The following is a 20,675-nucleotide window of genomic DNA, read 5'->3' on the forward strand; positions in this document are numbered from 1 at the left end:
CTGAGAAATTTGCTAAAACTTTGATATTTCTACAAGTACAACTAATGAGGAAAATTGGTATGCATGGGCAGTAAACTTTTGGTTAAAGAAGCTCTTAAATTTTTTGATGTATCTGTACATCAAGATCTCTCTGTTGACATGTTACTGCATAGATTAATCCTATAAATGTATATTTTCAAGCTAATATGTTTAAAAAAATTCTTTGAATCCTAATTCGAAATTTGAAAGAAACGGGTGCTGATAGAATATAAGAAGTACATTGTTGGGAATATGCAAAATGGTCAAGTACCAAAATAACCAAAATTGAGCAAATGCCACAAACTGTCAAAGGGGAGGGAATGCACCGATGTCAGTCAGGAGGCGAACGAAAGGCAGCATCCCATACTTGATGAAGTAAGGCTTTGCAGAGGAGGAGAAGGAACGAACGAACGAACGAACGAACGAACGAAGGAAGGAAGGAAGAAGGGAGGGAGAGACTCCCTGGGCGGGTTTGGGGACCAGGTGGCCGTGCCACGCCCTTGCAAGCAAGGAGGTGCATCCAGATGGGCACCTCTTGTCCAGGGGCAGCACTCCACCACCGCGAGGGGCCTCGCAGCCAGCCAGCAGTCGCAGCACCACCACCAGCACTACTTCGAAGAAGAAGCAGGAAGACGACGACGACGGCGTAGAAGCAGACGATGACCAGCTATGCCGTCTTCCAACCCGGACTGCCTTGTCCATCTCGATTCATGGGTGCGTCCACTGTTTTCTCTGCGTTGCAGCATTTCATGAAGGTCGGCGCTGGCAGAACATGAGACTCCTCACGCAGGCACCACATAGAGACGCAAGTGCGGCGGAGTTGCAATTTTATTTGCGCAAGATGGCTCATCTCCTCTTTGTATAAATCCGATGAACTAAGTGTCACCGATGGCTGGTTCTTTGATTTTGTCTTGCTGGCGTCGCCAGCTTCAGCATGACACCCGTCATGCCATGTCTAGGTATTACCACTGCCGCCGTGCTCGGTTGCTGTTTTTTTGACGCGTTCTGGTTGCATTTTCCCACAGTTCTATCGTCAGTGTCGTCCACCACGCTCCAGAAACCCTAAACCTTTCCTCTTCTAGTTTTTTGGGAGTTTTTTTCTCGTGACAGGTGACTCTGTTTTGGTTTCGCTTATGTCTCGTACGTTTTCACAAGGTTGCCGTTGCTTTTGATAGGCATCATGCGGATGGATTTGGTGCCTTATCACTCGCAATGGTTGGCGTCAGTGTGGTGCGCAAGTACAGTTCCACAGTTGCGACGGGTCATGGTTTTTTGAGGCCGTTGTTAATCCCCAAAGAATATTCTGGATTGAAATCAATAGCCAAACACCATACGAGGTGCATTGCAAATGTTCGAGAGAGTGGATTGTATTCAAGCACGAGCATTAGTATGCCGCGGATTTTTAGGTTTAGGCTCGGTGGTGTGACAGGAGTGTGGGCCTCGCATTCCAAACTACTTGTACGTGGACTTCGAGATGTTAAACATGAACTTTTGCATGAATGGAGGCAGGTTTTGAAGACTACTAGTGCAGATCTGCGAATAGTTAGGTGTGGGGGACAAGGAAGCTGGCAAAGCCAATCACATGAATGTTCAGGAACTTTTCTACATCGTTCTTTACGAAAACTAGTCACTGCCGCTAGCCTGGCATGTGCACGCTCACAAGTGGTACCGCGGATGATTGCCGTAATTGTAGGCGAGGCTACTTTAGCCCATCAGAGTGCTGCAGGAGTAGAGTCCTTCCCAGCTCGCCAGGACTTGAGTCAGCCTTCACATCCTGTACACATTGTTTCCCTCGTATTGACTCTGTTAGAACTCGTTTTATTAGTAATTAGAGCGACGTATCTAGCAGTCTTGTTTACGCCAGCTATTGTTTTAGCCCCGTTCGCAGATTCCTTTGGACCCAAATTCCGGAAAAGATGGATATCTTTAGTACATTTCTCCTTGGAACATGGGGGCGCGGCTTTCATTAAGTGGGGACAGTGGGCAGCTGCTCGACCAGACTTGTTTCCAAGAGATCTTTGTGCGCAGCTCACAAAGCTTCATTCTAAGGCCCCTGCTCACAAGTTTTCTCAAACCAAGCAAATCATTGAAGGTGCGTTCGGCAGGAGATTAGACGAAATTTTTGAGGATTTTGAAGAGGAGCCAGTAGCATCGGGGAGTATCGCTCAAATCCACCGGGCTGTTCTAAGATTTCGATATCCAGGTCAAATGTCCAAGCCAATGGTGGTTGCAGTTAAGGTGCGACATCCTGGTGTCAGCGAAGAGATTCGTCGAGATTTTACTATAATCAATTGGTGTGCCAAGATATCCAATTTCATACCAGGTCTAGCGTGGCTTAGACTTGACGAAAGCATACAACAGTTTGCAGTCTTCATGTTGACACAGGTGAGTTGGTGTAGGCTTAACTCTGAAGTTTGCCAACAGTTAGCCGCATTTGTGGTGCAAGATGAAGTCTGTAGGTTGCACTGGTGGAGCTTTTCAAGTGCATGCAGCTAATTCTCTAATTCTAATCCGTGTTTCTGTATCATCTGTGATTTTTTGATGAGTGATTTCCTCTCCACAAAAATTAGCAATGTATATAGAGACAAGTAATTTCGAGAGCTGCTCGATTCTCTCCGAATGTTTGTCGGATTGAATGGTCGGCTCAATTTTCTTAAAAATACATCAAATGGAAAAAACTCCTTGGTTTTAGCTACAGTCAACCTTAAAGTTCCAGAGGATTTCTGTTTGATGCACTTGGACCTAGCTGTAAAATTTCTGGTGATTGTTGACTGGAGGATTGGTATGGCAGGTTGACCTGGCAAGGGAAGCTGCCCATTTAAGTCGTTTCATTTACAACTTTCGCAGGTGGAAAGATGTTTCTTTTCCTAAGCCGTTGTATCCATTGGTACACCCAGCCGTTTTAGTGGAGACTTTTGAACAAGGAGAGAGCGTATCACGTTTTGTGGACAGGCGTGGAAAAAATCGCTTGAACAGCGCTCTGGCTTCTATCGGAACTCATACTCTGTTGAAGATGCTCCTCGTAAGGCAGTACTAGTACCCTATGCAACTGGTTGTATAGGAGCGTGTGTGAGTTATTTCCGAAATAATACAATCTATCATTTTCCTTGTGTTCATTCTTATCAAGGAGTTTCACGTTTGTATTGTAAGGTCTTCTTATAGTTTGCCTTTTGCTCTCTTCTCAGGTGGATAACTTCGTTCACGCCGATCTTCACCCTGGCAACATCTTGGTGCGTATGGATCCTCCCAACAAGCAGAGTTTTCAGTCCCGCCCTCATGTGGTTTTGCTTGATGTGGGTATGATTGCAGAGCTGAATGCTCAGGATAGATATACTTTATTGGATTTTTTCAAAGCAGTAGCTCAGAAGGACGGCAAGAAAGCAGCTGAGTGCACGCTCAAATTTTCACGGTCCCAGAATTGCCCGAATCCTAGCGCCTTTATTGATGTAAGTTGACGCAGACAACTTTGTCTTCCTCTCTTGACTGAAGCATTTGAAGAATCATGTTGATCCTGGCCTATTTGCTTCTGAATACACTGAAGAGTTTAGTAGAATACACTGAAGAGTTTAGTAGAATACTCTTGTTGAAGTACTCTTTAATGTCTCATATGCTTGGGAGTTGAGTGCAGGATGTAGAAAAAGTATTCCAGTTTTGGAACACGGAGGAAGGGAATGCACTGCATACAGGAGATTGCATGCAGGAGTTACTGGAGCAAGTCCGGCGTCATAGAGTTAACATAGATGGTGATGTATGCACTGTCATGGTGACCACCCTTGTTCTCGAGGTAAGTGTATTCAACGTGAATTTTTCATATTAGTGCCGGAACTCATACTGAATGTCAATTCTTTGTTGTTTGTATCGCCTACTAGCAAGAAGTGCTGTTGCTCACGGTTTGAATTTTTTAAAATATTCCTATTTCAAGCCTTTCTATACTTTAATTTACAGAAATAGTTTTCTAAGTTTGCTCTCTCCTTTGCCAAGTGGTTTTTAAGAGTCAAAGTTATGGAGTTGTATGTTTTGTCTACTAGCAGACTGCAGATCTTTGTCTTCCCTCCTTTGATCTGAATCTAATAGTTGAAAGCATATAAGTTCAGAATGTTTAAGTTTGGTTTTGCCTTCAAAAATGTGGGTATGGCTAGTTTATTCCTTTTGAGTCAGAATTCAGAAAAGAGGTTTTCTATATTTTAATACAAAACTAGTATCAGGACTAACATTCTTAATAATTTTCTAATTTATTACTCTGATCTCCAGGATCAGCACTTAGTTCTGTTTTGTACGTTACTGCCAAGAATTTATCATGCATTGAAGGTTAACTTGCGAAATCAAACCAACATGAAGTGATGTGCTGGTCTATTTTTCAGGGATGGCAACGAAAACTGGATCCGGAATTGAACATTATGGATACTCTGCGTCAATTACTTTTCAAAGCAGACTGGGTAAATTCGTTGTCATACACAATTGATGGAGTAATGGCTCCCTGAAGCAAAATTAATGTAGCAGATATTTTTTTAGGCTTTTTATTTTTGTAAAGCCTTGTATTTGGTGAGAGAATAAAGTACAGGTAAAAGTTGTGGGCTTTGTCATGTGTGTTCTGTGCACCAGTTTAATGTTAGGATGAGGTTTGCTGTATGTCTATTTGACTCTCACCTGTCTTACTAACTGAACGCCCTTAGATTGACCCATGCCTCATTGAATTGTGTGGGTGCACATACATGTGTGGAGTATGTGATTCTTGGACAATCTGCCCATTACAGGTGGTTGAAGGGTCCACATAGTTAATTCTATATGAATTTCTAGTAGCCAGTCTAACTAAATGAGATTAATTACGTGATAACGAATTCAGCCACGAAATAGAATATTAACATGTCAGTATCTACATTGTTACGTCTCAAAATTAATCAGTCCAATCTGGAGTATTTCCATGATTATCACTGCAGTACTGGAAATAGGAACGAAAAACCATTCTTTGGGTGTATATGCACATGTTTTTACACATGTATATCTACACGTATTCAGAATCACATGTTAATTTTTTAGAAAAGTACAGTGTTTAATGTAATATTAGGTGAGAATCACATTTAAAATTGTCAGTTGTATACTTACAATTCTAATAATGTAGTATTTAATATTTAATATTAAATTATTTATTGATTCTTCTTTAACATAAATGAATCTAGAGCACTGTTTTTGCTACTGATGAATACAAGTTGATTTTCACGCGCATCAATTTACTTCACTCAAAGGTCGTGTGGACTTTTTTACAACATAGATGATACCCCTTGCAAATCATTTTGATGTCTTTGGTACATTTTAAGCCATATATAGTACTTCAGAGTACATGCACAACACATAATTCCAACAGAGAAAGTCAATACTTTTGGTGATTTATTTAATAGCAGATTTCCCATTGATAAAATTCTTGAAAAATGTCTAAGAATTCCATATTGATAGCAAGAATATTGATAAAATTCTTGGAATATTGTATTCTTGCTACAATTTTGTTATTATGATTATGATTATTATTATTTTTAAAGAGGTGTTTCCTTTAATGTGATTTTTTTTTTTTTAGTTTTTTTTAAGGACCAAACTATGTAAGATATATTTAATCATCATAAAAACTATGATCTGATTAAAAATACAACTTTCTACATTTCTTTTAAAATATTAAATTATAAACCTTGTTCAAAAAATTTGTCTTACTTCCTAGATTGTACTTTGATAGATATTCATTCTTATTTTTCCTCTTTTAAAGTTAATTTGTAAGCAATCTATGAATTGGTGTAATAAATCCAATTTCTAAAGTGTGGTATTGAACTAGGATCAAAACCAAACTCCAATGCATAAAACCAATAACCTATGACAAAGGTGGGGTTCTTTTGTTGATCAAAGAAGAAGGTTTTAGAGTAGATTTAATAAGGTTTTTGTAAGCATTGATTTTCAAGGATTTGAGTGCATGATGACTTTGTGAGAGCTTTGCAAAGTCAAAGCTATTTTAGATGACTCTATTTTTTATTGAATAAAAAAGGGATTGCATTTTAGTGAATAATGTGAGTTTTGTAGTAGATCTATTGTTAAAATCTAGTGGATTTGTGAATATAGTTGTGTTAGATGTAGGTTGTGAAATTAAGCTTGATTGGATAGTCAAACAAAAGTAATTGGGATTCAAGTGAGTTAGGATCTTAGAAATTGGATTTTGAAGGTCATTGAGAATTTCTATAATATTGAAAAATTTTCCAATTGAATTTGAATTTTATTTTTGTGAACTGATTTTTGACTTTCTTAATATTCATGCAAACTTTGAGACCATGTTAACAATTCAAGTTGTAAATCAGTAGAAGGTTTGTATTGATGTTGAATCAAGAAGACAACTAATACTTGATTGGATTCAGAAAACTTTCTTCCAATTTGTAAATTTAATTTTCTTAAAACTTAGGGTGTTTTTTTTTCAATTAATAAATTAATATATTTGATAGGTTTGAATTAAGATCAATGTTTAGAATAATAGTTATTGAGATTTGAAATTTGATATGGTATTTATTTAAGATTTGACTAAGATTTGTTAGAATTTACTTAAAAGTTTGATTAGAATTTATTAGAATTATTAAGATTAAATTAGTATTTGAGTAATTTTCTATTAGAATTTAATTAGGATTTTGTAAAAAATATGATTAGGATTCAATTATGATTTATTTTGGATTTCTTTATAAATTCTTTAGGATTTGAAAAAACAAAATTTTAAGGGTTTCTTGTAACTTTTTTATGATTTAATTTAAAAAAATTAACAATTATTTAAGATTTAGTTGAAGATGAATAGAATGTAATAAGATTTCTTAGATTGTCTAAGATTACTAAGAGGGTATTTTTAAACATGTTATGTATTTAATTTTTAGGTTGTAAATCCAACTTCAAAGTAAGTTCAAATCTTGTCACAACCAAATACCTAGTACATTCTTAAGCTAATTTTCACAAAAATTGGCAAATCCTTAAAATTCCTTTACAAAATATACTTTATGTATTACTTTTAATCTAATTTTTTAAAAAATATTTAAAATTTAAAGAAATTACATTACATTTAAAGAAAAGTTTTAATTTTAATTTTAATTTTAATTATTTTATAACACATTCAGATTAGAACCTCAATTTACAAATTAAATGTGATTTTTTGATTTAATTAACTGTTTTTATGCTTAATAAGAATTGTAAAAAGCTATTTTATTTAAAAATTAACTTTTTCAATCTTGAAATCCAAGAAATTTTTAAAAATTGTAAATCTTAATTTTACAAGATTTTTTAATTTTTTTTTTTTTTATTACTTAGTTATTAAAAAATAATTCAAGTTTAAAAAAGAGATGTTCTAAATAATTGATAAACTTGATTAGATAGAAGGTAATAATATAAGATGGTATGAATAAAAAATATGGAAGTTAAAGAGATGTTAAATTTAATAAATATAATTGCTAAAAAAAGCTAGTGGATTACATAAATGTAAGAAATATAAAGTTTTATATACTTAAAAGGTCATGGTAGACTTAATATTAAATGTCAAAATAAAGGTTAAAAAATTAATTTTAAAATATTTATTCTAATATGTGGGTGTGGTTTTGAATCTTATGTAGAAATTAGGATTCTAGTACAAAATAGGAAAAATAGCTATAGATTTATAGAATGTGAGATATAGCTAGATAATTATAGTCTTTGAGATGTAAAAACTAATATATAGACTTTAGTTATAACTAAATTCTAATAAATAAAAAAATAACTAAAAATATATTTATCATATATTAAAAATAATTTTATGTACCTATATTTTTTTTTCATATATATAACTTGTATTTTTTTCATATTTTTGTTTTTTCTCTTAAACATAAAAATATTTATTAATAATTAAAGTAAAATTAAGATATAAAAGATATTAAAGAAAATAAAAGTAAAAGTAGAATAAGTTATATTATAGAAGATATTACTTTAGATAAGTTGCTATTAGTCAAAAGATTGGTTCTTGGTATGTACAAAGACCAAAAGATAAAGTAGATGAATAGACAAAGGATCTTAAGGATATAAAAATTATACTAAAAGTATATTTTCATAAAAGATAAGATAGCTATGGATAGTTTTGGTAGAATATTGAATGGATATTTTCATCAAAAGATGGAAGTTGTCGATTAGGACAACATCCACCATCTATAAGTAATAGACATTGGAAGTGTGAGACGTCTTACTTCATACTTTCTTTGTAAGCAACCTTGCTGATATTATGTGTTGGTGACTTCAAAGTTTTTTTTTTTTTTTTTTTTTTTTTTTTTTTTTCTCTTCATTAAATTATAGGCCCACTCATCTTTACTTATGAGTTTTGAAGTTCTTTGAAGTCTTTCTTATTGTAAGGAGTAGATCTTATGGTTGTTGCTGATGTTAGGATTTGATGTCTTCTAAACTCCATTTTGCATCTAATTTTTGATGTATTTTTACTCTTAATTTTTGTTAAGTATATTCATTTTCTTAAAAAATATCAATCACCTTAGAATGCTTTTATAGAATACTAATGCTGTGTTTTTTTGCTGAGTTACATCATTGGTGCATTAATACTATATTTTTGTATGCTGAATTTCTTAAGAAGTTGTCTTATAGTGATAAGGAGATATTTGTGAAATTAAAAGTATTTTTGTAAGAGTTGAAAGTGATTAAAGAGCAAAATCACTAGTTTATTCATAAAAGAGGTATTCTAGATTTTTAATGTAATAAGACCTTCTTGTTTATTTAGAAATCTTTATCTTTTTTTTTTTTTGATTTTTTTTTATACACCTCTTCATTAGACATGGCTTCAAGTGAAGGTGGAGCTTGAAAGTGATTGAGAAGTTTAGAGGTGACAATTTTTACTACTAGAAGAAGAAAATGGAGCATTTGTTGGCTTCATTGGACCTTTAGAATATGGTTGATGAAAATGAAGAGCCTTTAAGCAATGATGTTGATATCAAGATGAAGGAGTAAAAACGTCATAAAATGAAGGCTTTTGGCATGATTACATCAAATTTGGATAATACCAACTTTTCACATATAATTGCTTACAATAGACAAGCGGAAGCATAGAAGATTCTTTGAAATATCTATGAAAGTAGAAACCTTGTAAATATTCTATAGACAAAGAAGAAGTTTTAAAAAATAAAGATAGAAAAAAGAGATGACTTCATGGCTCATGTCAACAAGATAAAAGCACTTGCAAATCAACTAGCAGTTATTTACAAGAAAATTGATGATAAGGATATTATGTTGACATTGTTCATGAGTCTTTTCAAGTCCTACAACTATCTCATTATGGCATTAGAAACTATTAATATGAAAGAGCTTACCATGAATTATATCACATTAAGACTTACCCATGAAGTGATTAAGAGGATAGAAAAAGAGCTTCAAAGTGATGATTTGGTTCTATTTTCAAGACAAAAAAGGTAGCTATTTTCACCAACATGAAAATTTAAAAAGCAACATAAAAAAATTACTATATTTATAAAAAACTAAGTCACTTTTTTAAGAATTATTGTAAAGCCAAAAAATAAAATAAAGAGAATGCAAACAATGCTAATGATAGTTTTGGTAGAAATGATTATAATTTCATGGCAAGTGAAGGAACTTCTATGACTCCTATGTCCAAGTAGATTACAAATTTAGGTACTACTAAGTATATGACACCATATAAATGTTCATTTGACATTTATGAAGAAATTTTAGTAGTAAATATTTGGTTGAAAGACAATGGTATAGTACAAGTCAATGGAATTGGCTCCATTGTAGTAGAGATCCTTATGAAGGACCAAATGAAGAGGATCAAATTGAAAAAAGTCTTAGATGTGCCAAAGATGAAAAAAAACCTTTTTTTAATGAGTAAACTTGTATCACATGATTGTAAGGTTCAATTTAATATAAATGATTTTTTTGTGAAGACACTAAGTAGAAAATATATTTCTAAAGGCCTAAAAGATGGTAACCTCTACTTTATCAATTATAAGATCAATAGAACTGAAGTAGCAGTACTTTCTGAGTTTCTACAAAATCAAAATAAGTTAGAATTTGGCATCAACAACTTAGTCATTTGAATGCCAAAAGCATGAAAGAGCTCTAATCCATAGTAAGTGGGTTGAATCTTGGTCAATTTAGTCATAATGCCATAATACTTATTTGTAAAGACTATATCTAAGATAAAAAATAAATGGCTTCATTTCTAAAAGAAATTACAAAAAGTACTAGAAAATTATTGGAGATTGTGTATTTTGATGTTTTTGGATTAATGAAGATGCTATCAATTGGAGGATCAAAGTATTTTATCTCATTTATTGATGATTTTTCAAAAAAATTATATGTTTATATCTTCAAAGCCAAAAGTAAATATTTGTCAAGATTTAAGGAATTTAAGGCACTTATAAAAAAAATAATGTAAGTGCAAGATCAAAGTGTTATACACAAACAATGAAAGTGAATATGTGTCAAAGCATTTTGATGATTTTTTAAAGTTTCAAGGCTTTGCAAGATAAATCTCTACTTTTTACATTCTACAATAAAATAGAGTTACTAAAAGAAAAAATTACATCATTGTAGAGATGAGAAGGAGTATACTTTAAGCACAAAATCTTAGACATGAATATTAAGTGGAAGCCATGGTTATAGTAGTATATACAAAGAATATGTGTTTTATAAGTGTACTCACATCAATGACTCTGTAAGAAGCTTTGAGTGGCAAAAAACCTTGTATTTTATATGTGAAGATTTTTAAATGTATTGTTTATGTAAAAATATTAGATTTTATGAGATCCAAACTTGATGCAAAAGGTACAAAATGTGTTTTGGTGAATATTTTGAAGGTACCAAAGTATATAGGCTTATGTATTTAAAAACCAAAAAGATCATCAAAAATTGTGATGTAGAATTTTTGAAGCATAAGAATATTTGTGAGCATTTGAAAATATATTTGAATAAAAATAATGATATGTTTGTAGATATATCTTCAATTCTAGAAAAGAAAGAAGAAGATGGTAAAGGTGTAAGTAAAGATGAAGAGCCAAATAAGACAGATCAAAGTGTATCTACAATTGCTAGAATCTGAAATGAAGACAATCAAGATGTTGAAGATGTTGATGATGAAGAATATCAACTATTAACTTTGAAGAAATAAGCTTTAAGAAAAAAGAAGGTTGCAAGAGACCTTCAAGTACAAGAAGGTGAATCTTCATTAAGTAAAAAGAGAAAAAATCTTCTTTTGAGAGATAGAAAATAACTTAGTGATATCTTACTTGAAGTAAGTAAAGAATATACCAATGTTATACTTCTTACTGATCCATTAAATTTTTGTAATGCAATGAAGTCCATATAGTATATGAAATGGAAGAATACTATAGAAGAAGAGTACAAATCACTCATAAATAATGAAACATAGAAAATGACTCAATTTCCATAAAATTAATTTTTAATTAATTGTAAATAGGTGTTTAGAACCAAGAAGGATGCAATGGATAATATTGTGAGATATAGGGCTAGATTAGTTGCCAAAGACTACTCACAAGTTGATGGTGTTGATTTCAATGAGACATTTGCTCTCATGGCCAAATTCAACACTATTAGAACTATTGTGGCAATAGGAGCAGCAATAGAGTTAGAGATGCATCAAATAGATATAAAGACGGCTTTTTAAAATGAAATATCATAAGAAGACATTTATTTGGATCAACTTCAAGGATTTTTTGAATAAGACAAACAATACTTTGTTTATAAATTGAAGAAATCCTTGTATGGATTCAAGCAATAATGAAGGATTTGGTATCAACATATTGACACATTCTTCTTAAATAAAGAGTTTGAAAAAATTAAGGTTGATCATTCTATATATGTGATACAATCAAGTGAATTTGTATTGATTATCATCCTTTATATTGATGATTTGATCCTTTATATAAAAGATCAACAATGAGATTTTTTTTTTTTTTTTTTTTTTTTTTTTGAAGTGGGAGCTACTTCTTGGAATTGCAATAGACAAACAGCAATTGCAAGATCAATTATGAAGGCAGAATATATGGTGGCAAGCCATAGTGTAATAGATGTAATATAGCTAAGACGATTTTTTAGAGGACATTGGAATTATATAAATAGAAGCAACTTCAATAGAGTGTAAGAATCAAAGATGTCTTGTATTTGCAAAAAATTCAAGCATCATTTAAGAATCAAGCATATTGATATTCAATATTACTTCATTAGAGAGAATATTGAAATGAGAGTGATTGATATGAAGCATTATGCAACAAAAGATATGCTTGCTGATTGTTGATAAATGCAATTGTAAAGGATAGACATCACATATTGACAAAGACATTAAGATTGAAAGCCTTTGATTAATAGCAAAGTAAGAGTATTAAAATAATTAAGTAAAAGTGAAAGTAGAATAAGTTACATTATAGAAGATATTACTTTAAATATATTATTATTGGTCAAAAGATTAATTTTTGATATATAAGAAGGCCAAGAAATAAAATAGATGAAGAAAAAAAAGAACTTAAAGATATAAAGAATATATTAAAGGTATATTCTTATAATAGATAAGATAGCTATGGATAGTTTTGGTAGAATATTAGATGGATGTATTCATCAAAAGATGAAAGTTGTCCATTAGGACAATAGCCACCACCTATAAGTAATGGGAATTTGAAGTGAAAGACATCTTATTTTATATTCTTTTTGTGAGCAACATTTTTGATAATATGTATTGGTGACTTCAAAGTTTTTTTTTTTTTTTTTTTTTTTTTTTTTTTCCATTAAAAAATAGAAGCATGATTAATACTAATATTTAATCAATATATTATACAAATATAAGAACATCTATTTAAAAAATCATTCTAGAAGAGCTCAAACTTAATACAATGAAAGAATGATTGATAAAAAAAAATTGTATTTTCAATTATTTTGGAAATTTTAATTACTAACAAAGTGCTTATTATGTGATAATGAATTTAGATTATAAATATTTCTTTAAAAATATGGATTAATTATTTTTATTTTTATTTTTATTAATAATATTTTTATATTCTTAATATTATTTATTTATGTATCAATTTACTTAGTAAGTCTTAAAAGTAATTATCTTGGTTGATTTAGTAATTTTATTTATTATTGAGTATCAATGGTTATTTATTAAGATCAATATTTACATTGTTCTTACATCTATAAGTATTACTTTTAATTAAAAAAATTAGAAATATTAGTTAATAATTAGAAGAAGTATGAGAAAAGACCTCATATCTTTTTAGCTAGTTATATAAGAAATAGGATTTATAGTTGACTTAAATTGATTTTATTATTATAAAAAATCAATAAAATAGAAAATATAGCTTTAAATTGATATTTATATTGTAGAAATATTATTAGAATTTTAAAATTTTATTTAAAATTTATTTTAAAAAAATCAGGAATTTTTAGAGCAATTTCAAGACTTTGATAAAAATGAGTTTTACCACTTTAGAAGCCATTATGAAGAAATAGAGCAAGATTTGAAGGCCTCTCAATACTCTTAGGATATTTGGGTATTTTTAAACACCATAGTAAAGTCAAAAATGTAAAAATATTGATTTTACTAGTAGAAAATAGGAGGACCAACAGCTAGTGTAGTACTTGTAAGAAAGGAAGTGCATAAGTCTCATATGGATTGTAGCACCTTGAAGGTAGTTAGGAGGATAAGACTAAGGCCTTGTGGCCTCTCTTAAATATCCATCTGCACTACTTGTGAGCCTTGATGAGGCTTGAATTCTTCATCTCTTAAGCAAGTTATCTTTGAGGTAAAAATTATTCTCGTAACTTTTTAATTATTTACTTGTTGTTTTTAAACCTTCATAACTTTTTCATAGTAACTTGGATTTATATGAATCTTATTCTATTGAAAAGATTAAAAAATATATTTTAAACTTTTATTTTAAACTTTTTACTAGATAAAAATTTCGTGAATAAATTGTAACTAATTTTGTAGTATATAATTGCTTGATTGTAATTGTTTCACTTATTTTTGTATTGTGCCTCTTTTGTTCTTATTCTTGCTACTTCTACTTCATACCACTAATTATAATGAACTCTTAATTGATGCCATCTTGTAATTTGGGTTGAAGGGTAGAATTTACCTTCATATATTATATCACATGATTTATTTTTAAATTAAAAAATTAAAAATTTAAAGATTTTTTTAGTAAAATTTTGTAATTTGGATTATTGAATTATAATCAAATAAAATCTTAAATACCTTTCACATAATCTTTGATATTTAAAATTTTAATATAAATATTATTTTATAAAAAGAAGTATAATAATTTTTTAATTATTTATTATATAAATATCATATAAAATATCAATAATTATTATTTTTTAATATATATTTAATAAAAATAATTATATTTATAAAATTTATCATTTATCATCATAATATACTCAAAATAATAAAGTTTGAATTGAATAAGTATGAAAAGCAGAAGAAAATCAACTATATCTGATAATACACTTAATAACTAAATTGAAAGAAAAAGTAACTAAAACATATTTGAAATTTTATTTTACTTTGATTCTTAAAAATAAAATAATTTACATTCAGAATAATATTTGATTTATAAGATTCTTATGTTTTTTAATCTAAAAAACACACCAAAATAACTTAAAATTTCAGAAATTAGTAATCTAGTGTTATTGAGTTTCTAATTTCTAATTCTATTATTAACAATTCTTTCAAATTCTCAATTAAGAGAATTTATAATATATAACTTAAAGAAGTAAACATTAAAATTATAAATAGATTTCATTTATTCTAAATAGGTATTTTGTATCAAATTTTACTTTTAGCATTTGAATTTACAAGGTTGATAATTGATCATCTGAGCAAGCGAGCAAGAACACCAACAAGTCTGCAATGTCCAATTTAATGCAATGAATAGAAAATTATTAAAAAAATCATAATAAAAGTAAATAAAACGTACAAGTACATTTGTGATAGTTGTAACAATATGTAAATAGTGTTTCTTCAAATACATTTTATAATAGTAAAGAGAATTGTTAAAATTTTCTTACCCTGAATTAACATATGTTGTTGGCTCCGTATAACTGGATTCTCTCCTAGAATCATGAAACTCATCGTTGATATTAGGGCCGCCCACAATTGCACCAGTCAATACATTAGGGTTGGCACTATTTCGATCAAAATAATTGACAAATCCCTCTCCGCAACCAATGTGTGCAGCATTTTCATGCACAGAAATTATAGAAGCTCCTCTATGATGAACTTGTGTTGGATATCTTGATCCAAAACCCACCATGTATGAGATGCCTTGAGGATTTTGTCCTAGTATATAATCAACCTGATTATATGATATAAGAAGTACATTAAATAAAGAATATAAATAAATAAATAAAATTTTAATTAATTAAGAAATTTTATTTATTTTAAGAAAGAAAGAATGATTTAAAAACAAAAATTCAATATAATGAATTTGAAAAAAACATCACCTGACTTTTGGTAAAATTCATTAGATCATTTGGACTAAAGATAGTGTTGCCACATGCCAATGTTTGGTTATTGTTGTTAAGATAGTCGGCAAAAATTGAAATAAGTAATGCTGCACTAGTTACATATTGCATATTGGCCCCTTCCCTGACATATAAAAGTCCTCCTGCACCACTTCACATAATTACACATTGAATTGTTTGAACTTGCCAAAAGAAAAATAAATAACATGTTTTTTATAAAGACCAAAATTATCTTTTTGTTGTGAGGATAATAATCACCTGGAGTAAATGAAACTGATGTCATGGAATTCCTTGGAAGAATGTGGCATACATAGTTGGATGCAAGTTTTGCATAGAGCCTAAGAGAAGTTTCGCCTTCAAAATAGAGCTGTAGCACTCCAACCATTGTCGTTTAAGTAATAGCTTTAACACATATTACAAGAAAATTACAAGTATTAGATTGTAATTTTAAAAAATTAACTTGCACATCGACTTAAGCCAGTTGGTTTTAGTTTACCTTGGAGAGGAGAATCTGAACTCCGGCGTTTTTGTTGTCCCAACTGAACTCATTCATTTCGCCGCAAGTGCCAGCATTTTCAACCAGAAAACGCAGGTATAGAGGGTTACTAGAAGCTTTGTACAACCACGCAGCAGCCCACAGCAGCTCATCCTGAAAGAAAGCATAAAAAGAAAAAAAGAAAAAAATGATTTTTAATCATCTTTGTCTGAAGAAGTTGTGGACGAAGTATTTGAAAGGGATAATATCTTTTTAGTTTCAAATGAGTAACTGCACGTGGATTGTTGAGAAAGCACCGCACATTGTAGCCAGAAGCTGAGCAATAAAAAGGGCAGGCTCCGGTAAATGTTCCACGGTACGTATTCGCAAATTCAAATACCTGCGAACAAGATGGTCTAAGTCAATATGTTAACTTTTCTCTGGTTTCCAGATTCAACTCAGGGTTCCTGTGTAGCGATCACACATAAGGGAGTGCCTTGATACAAATGCGAAGTAAGCAGTGATGTATTTCACTCACACTGAAGGCTGTCTCCAAGAGGCTCTCAGAATAACGCAAGTTAGAATCTCGGATCGCAATGGAGGCTGCTGCAAGCGCTGCAGCTGTCTCTGCCGCCACTTCAGTTCCCGGCGATGAGGAGTTGATTTGCAACGTCACACGCTGGGTGTCCATATCCTCTGGGCGCTCCCAACACTGGTGGTCACTTTGGGGGTCCCCTACCTTTCCAATTCATAATACATTTTAGTTTTGATACTCCGATAGTATCCGCAACGCTCTTTGTTTCGTACCATTTCCTGAAAAGTAAGACTTGTTCGGCGTGTCACCAGGCATGTTTGTTTGTTTTAGGTGCAACTAGAAATATCTTTATCCTCCCGTGGATAGAAATAGTTCATCATTCCATCTCTTTACAAGTTAGAACGTTTTCAGCAAGTTGGCGTTTCGTACCGTCGAGAGATGAATGACACAGAGACCTACTGAAAGGAATATTTCAATTTTTGTTTGCAAGGCATTAGCTCAGGGCAGCAGTCTCAGAGACTCGGCACTTCCTTCGAAGTAGCGCTCGAGTGGCAGTGCCTCTCCAGGAGCGAATACTGAATTGGGGTACGAGAATGATCAGTTATTTGCATTGACGTACTACATGCCCTTTTCGCGCAAACTTGAGCAAGACCATCTCTCAGAATCATAATTCTACGAGGAATAATGTTGGGTGCTTAATGATCCCGCGAATTGAAGAGTAGTAAGGGTCCCTAGGCCTTTGTGTAAATTTGAAACCGACAATAATATTTATTACTTGATTGCAGAGACATAATATTAATACCTGAACATATATCTGGTCTGGACCAGTGATCGCTTTGAGAAAATAATCGGTACCCCACATGATATTACGAAGCGCATATTGAAGCTGATCGGCGTTCTGGATTTCAGTCCTGTACTCGATCACACTCCAGGAGAGGAGAGTGATTGTAAACGCCATGGGGAATTGATACTTCACATTGTCTCCCGCATCGTAGTAGCCACCAGTCAGATTCACCTGCCTCATTTCACGCAGTACCATGCATTGTTACAAAAACATGGATTTCGAGTTTAGGAATCTGTAATCACAAATAGAAGCCTCTTACCGCTTCAGCAAAACGTCGCTGGACATCAGGAAGATGTAAACTGTTGACCACAGTGAACTTTTAAAACGAGCTGATATCCTCGGTACTTTTCCCCGAACCTGTACTAGCTTAGTATCCTCTTTTGGCATTCACTAATTGTTAGAAGTCCTGGCTTGACAGATGCTTGTAACTTACGAACGATACAAGCACTATGTGACAACTACACTGCCTAGATTATGTAGCCAAGATAGGATGAACTCATCGACTAAATGATGCTGAAGGTAACTGACATTTGATACATTGCCGTCTGTAAGAGCGGAATTGCCTCGCCAATACATTCGCTGATCATGAGGAATCATTCCAGAGCGTTGGCCTTCGTAGAATACAAGTGACCTTTCGAGGGCGTCACTGTAGTCGAATCCGCGGGTGTCCCGCACCAAGCTCAATAACAGCACTGATACGATCACCAAAAACATGACGTTGACCCTTGAGGACGGAACCAGTTGCACTGGACCCAGCAGTTCCATGCCTCCACAGATTAAGAATGATTAGCTAAGCTTCAGCGCCGGCAACTGTGGTGGATCTAAACACCTCAGTAACCACACGTATGAACACCAACCTAACAGCACCACTGCTCAGGGACAGGAAAAGAATATTGAGAAGTGGGACTGATCGAAAGAGTGGAATGGGTGACAAGGCGAGGACACAACAAAGGGAGAGTGCAATGCAGACGTGCGGAGGCAAGCACTTTGTAGGTTGAGTGGGGAGACTGGAAGATGAGCGACAGAAGAAGGAATGGGAGGGAGGGAGGGGAAGGAGGGAGGGGAGCTGCGGCAGCTGCGACAAGACTTGACATGACACGACACGACACAGACACAGCAGCGTGGTGGGGGGTGGAGGGGATGATGATGTTGCATGCAGATGAAAGGCAGCAAAAGCAGGTTTGTGACCCACCGCCACCAAATGGAAGCGCGAGCACTGTGAAGTTGGAGGATACAGCAGCAGATGCAGCAACAGCAGGGAATAGGTTGGGTTGGGGTGGGCGGGGGCGGAAGATCCATCGGATCCGGTGCCCTGATGCATTCTCAGTATTTTGGGTTTGGTGGCGGGGCTGTTGCGGGCTCCTAACTCTCCCCGGCACTGGACGTATTTCGGCAACGCTTCAGCCCTGATCGCGGTTAAGCCCCCTCATCCCTTCTGAATGGGCCAAACCCCGACCCTCCCTCCCTCCCTCACACTTCTTTTGGGTTCCCCTTCTCCTCCCATCTCCTCCTCCTCCTCCCCCCATTCATTCCCTTCGTTTGCCCTCCAGCCTCCATTTCCATGGCAAATGCATCCTACTACTTCAGCACATCTACTTCTGTCATGAGGTTTTAGTACTTACCTGCACTGTTTAGAATTCTAAGAAAACTCAAATTCAAGGCCTTATCCAAGTTATTTGTAGACATTTCATTATTCTTTACTTTTACTTTCATGTTAAAGAATGTCATTGTTGTGGTTTTTGTTGACTTATTTACATCTTTTAAATTTATGTTAATTAATTTTTAATTATTTTAAGTAAGAAAAAACTAGTAAAATGAATAATATATCCAATACACAAATAATCATTTGCAGCTTATATTTTTATACTTCTATCTATATCTATATGTAAATACATACTTAATTTAATAAAACTAGTTCATTGCAGAAATAAAAAATTTATATAGTTTTACCGTCTTAAGATAATTAAAAACAAAAAATTATATTTAGTAGAAGAGGTTATTAAATTGCAAAGAATTTCTACTATTTAATATAATTTGTAAATATAGATTGTATCAACTTGGAAATATAGCAGTGTACTCTCTGCCATTTTTTTTATCAATTTGATATTAAATATTATATAGTATATTAAAATTTAAAACACTTTGTGCTAATCATGATTATTTGTTGATAATCATGATAATCATGTTAAATAATCATGATCATGATTATTTATTACTTTGACTACTTGTTGTCTAGATAATTTTTTATAAGAGATAAGTTAATATTGTTTTTTTCTTGAATTATAACAACAATAAATACATGTATCATGTAAAGAATCTTAGCTTGTATTTTTGTTTGTTTGTTTGTTTGTTTTTTTTGTTTTTTGTTCTTTTTTTTTTTTTTTTTACTAATTTCACAAACATTCTTCTGAAAAGTATTTTTGTTTTTTGAATTGAAGATCACATTTTTTGATGGAGGTAGAGTACCTAAATCAGAATTATACTTTTGTTATGGTATTGCAATTATTGTTGATACTAAATCATACTTCACTAATGTGATTGTGCTCATGACTTGTGTCTTTATAATGCTAATAGAATTAGTTGTGTTTATAGAATTATAAGTTTTTTTCTTACTTAAATCCTTATTTACTTTTATTTATTTGGTATAACTTCATCTCTAAATAATAGAAGCTATTTGAATAATTATAATATTAATAAATAAACAAAAATAAGTACTCTATTAGTACAATTAAGATAAGTCATTAATAAACTAGAAGTCATTTTGTGCTTGGACCAAGAATACATTTAATCTTTTTAAATACTCTCTTAGAAAAAATAGCAATATTCTAACCAAAAAAGATTCATTTGAAAATTCTAATTTTACTAAGTCTAGTTCTAAAAGACAACATATTATTACCAATTATCAACTTAATAGAGCACTATCACTTTAAATTCTCTAATATAAAGCTTGTTGAGTTAAGATTTCAACCAATTCAATTAAAAAATACACGAAATTTCTTGATTCTTTTTTAAGAGTAGACAACAATGTGCCAATCTTCTCTAACAATTAGTTGTAGAAGTTTTAGCTCTATCATGGATTAAAGAAATTAAAGTCATGTGGCTAAAGTGACTATGCTAATAATAATACTATTGTTAATCATCTTTCAAGCTTTCAAGTAAAGATATTAATAAATATCATCGAAAACATTTATAACATAAATGAGAATAAGTTCTTCAATTAAATGATGTTAATTATACTAACTTATAGTATCATATTAAAAGACTTAAAA

At 32.2% G+C, this 20,675-nt stretch overlaps 2 protein-coding genes across 2 annotated transcripts; one reads left to right on the forward strand and one right to left on the reverse strand.

The window, feature by feature from the left end:
• The first annotated feature begins 498 nt into the window (after positions 1-498).
• On the forward strand, positions 499-4,596 carry LOC112285143 (uncharacterized). The gene is made up of 6 exons (XM_024525714.3): positions 499-977; positions 1,194-2,403; positions 2,810-3,040; positions 3,204-3,464; positions 3,647-3,802; positions 4,380-4,596. The coding sequence occupies exons 1-6, from the start codon at positions 907-909 to the stop codon at positions 4,497-4,499; spliced, it is 2,049 nt and encodes a 682-aa protein (XP_024381482.1). The 5' UTR covers positions 499-906; the 3' UTR covers positions 4,500-4,596.
• A 9,976-nt stretch (positions 4,597-14,572) lies between these two features.
• LOC112284556 (endoglucanase 20) lies at positions 14,573-18,619 on the reverse strand. Its single transcript, XM_024524439.2, has 9 exons — positions 17,935-18,619; positions 17,365-17,577; positions 16,566-16,766; positions 16,350-16,427; positions 16,049-16,201; positions 15,811-15,919; positions 15,532-15,695; positions 15,097-15,383; positions 14,573-14,933 (listed from the first exon to the last, which is right to left on the reverse strand). Exons 1-9 carry the CDS (start codon positions 18,169-18,171, stop codon positions 14,900-14,902), a joined length of 1,476 nt encoding a protein of 491 aa, XP_024380207.1. The 5' UTR covers positions 18,172-18,619; the 3' UTR covers positions 14,573-14,899.
• Positions 18,620-20,675: the final 2,056 nt, after the last annotated feature.

Source organism: Physcomitrium patens, chromosome 7 (genome assembly GCF_059467195.1).
Source record: "Physcomitrium patens ecotype Gransden chromosome 7, ASM5946719v1, whole genome shotgun sequence".
In the NCBI taxonomy this organism is placed as follows: Eukaryota; Viridiplantae; Streptophyta; class Bryopsida; order Funariales; family Funariaceae; genus Physcomitrium; species Physcomitrium patens.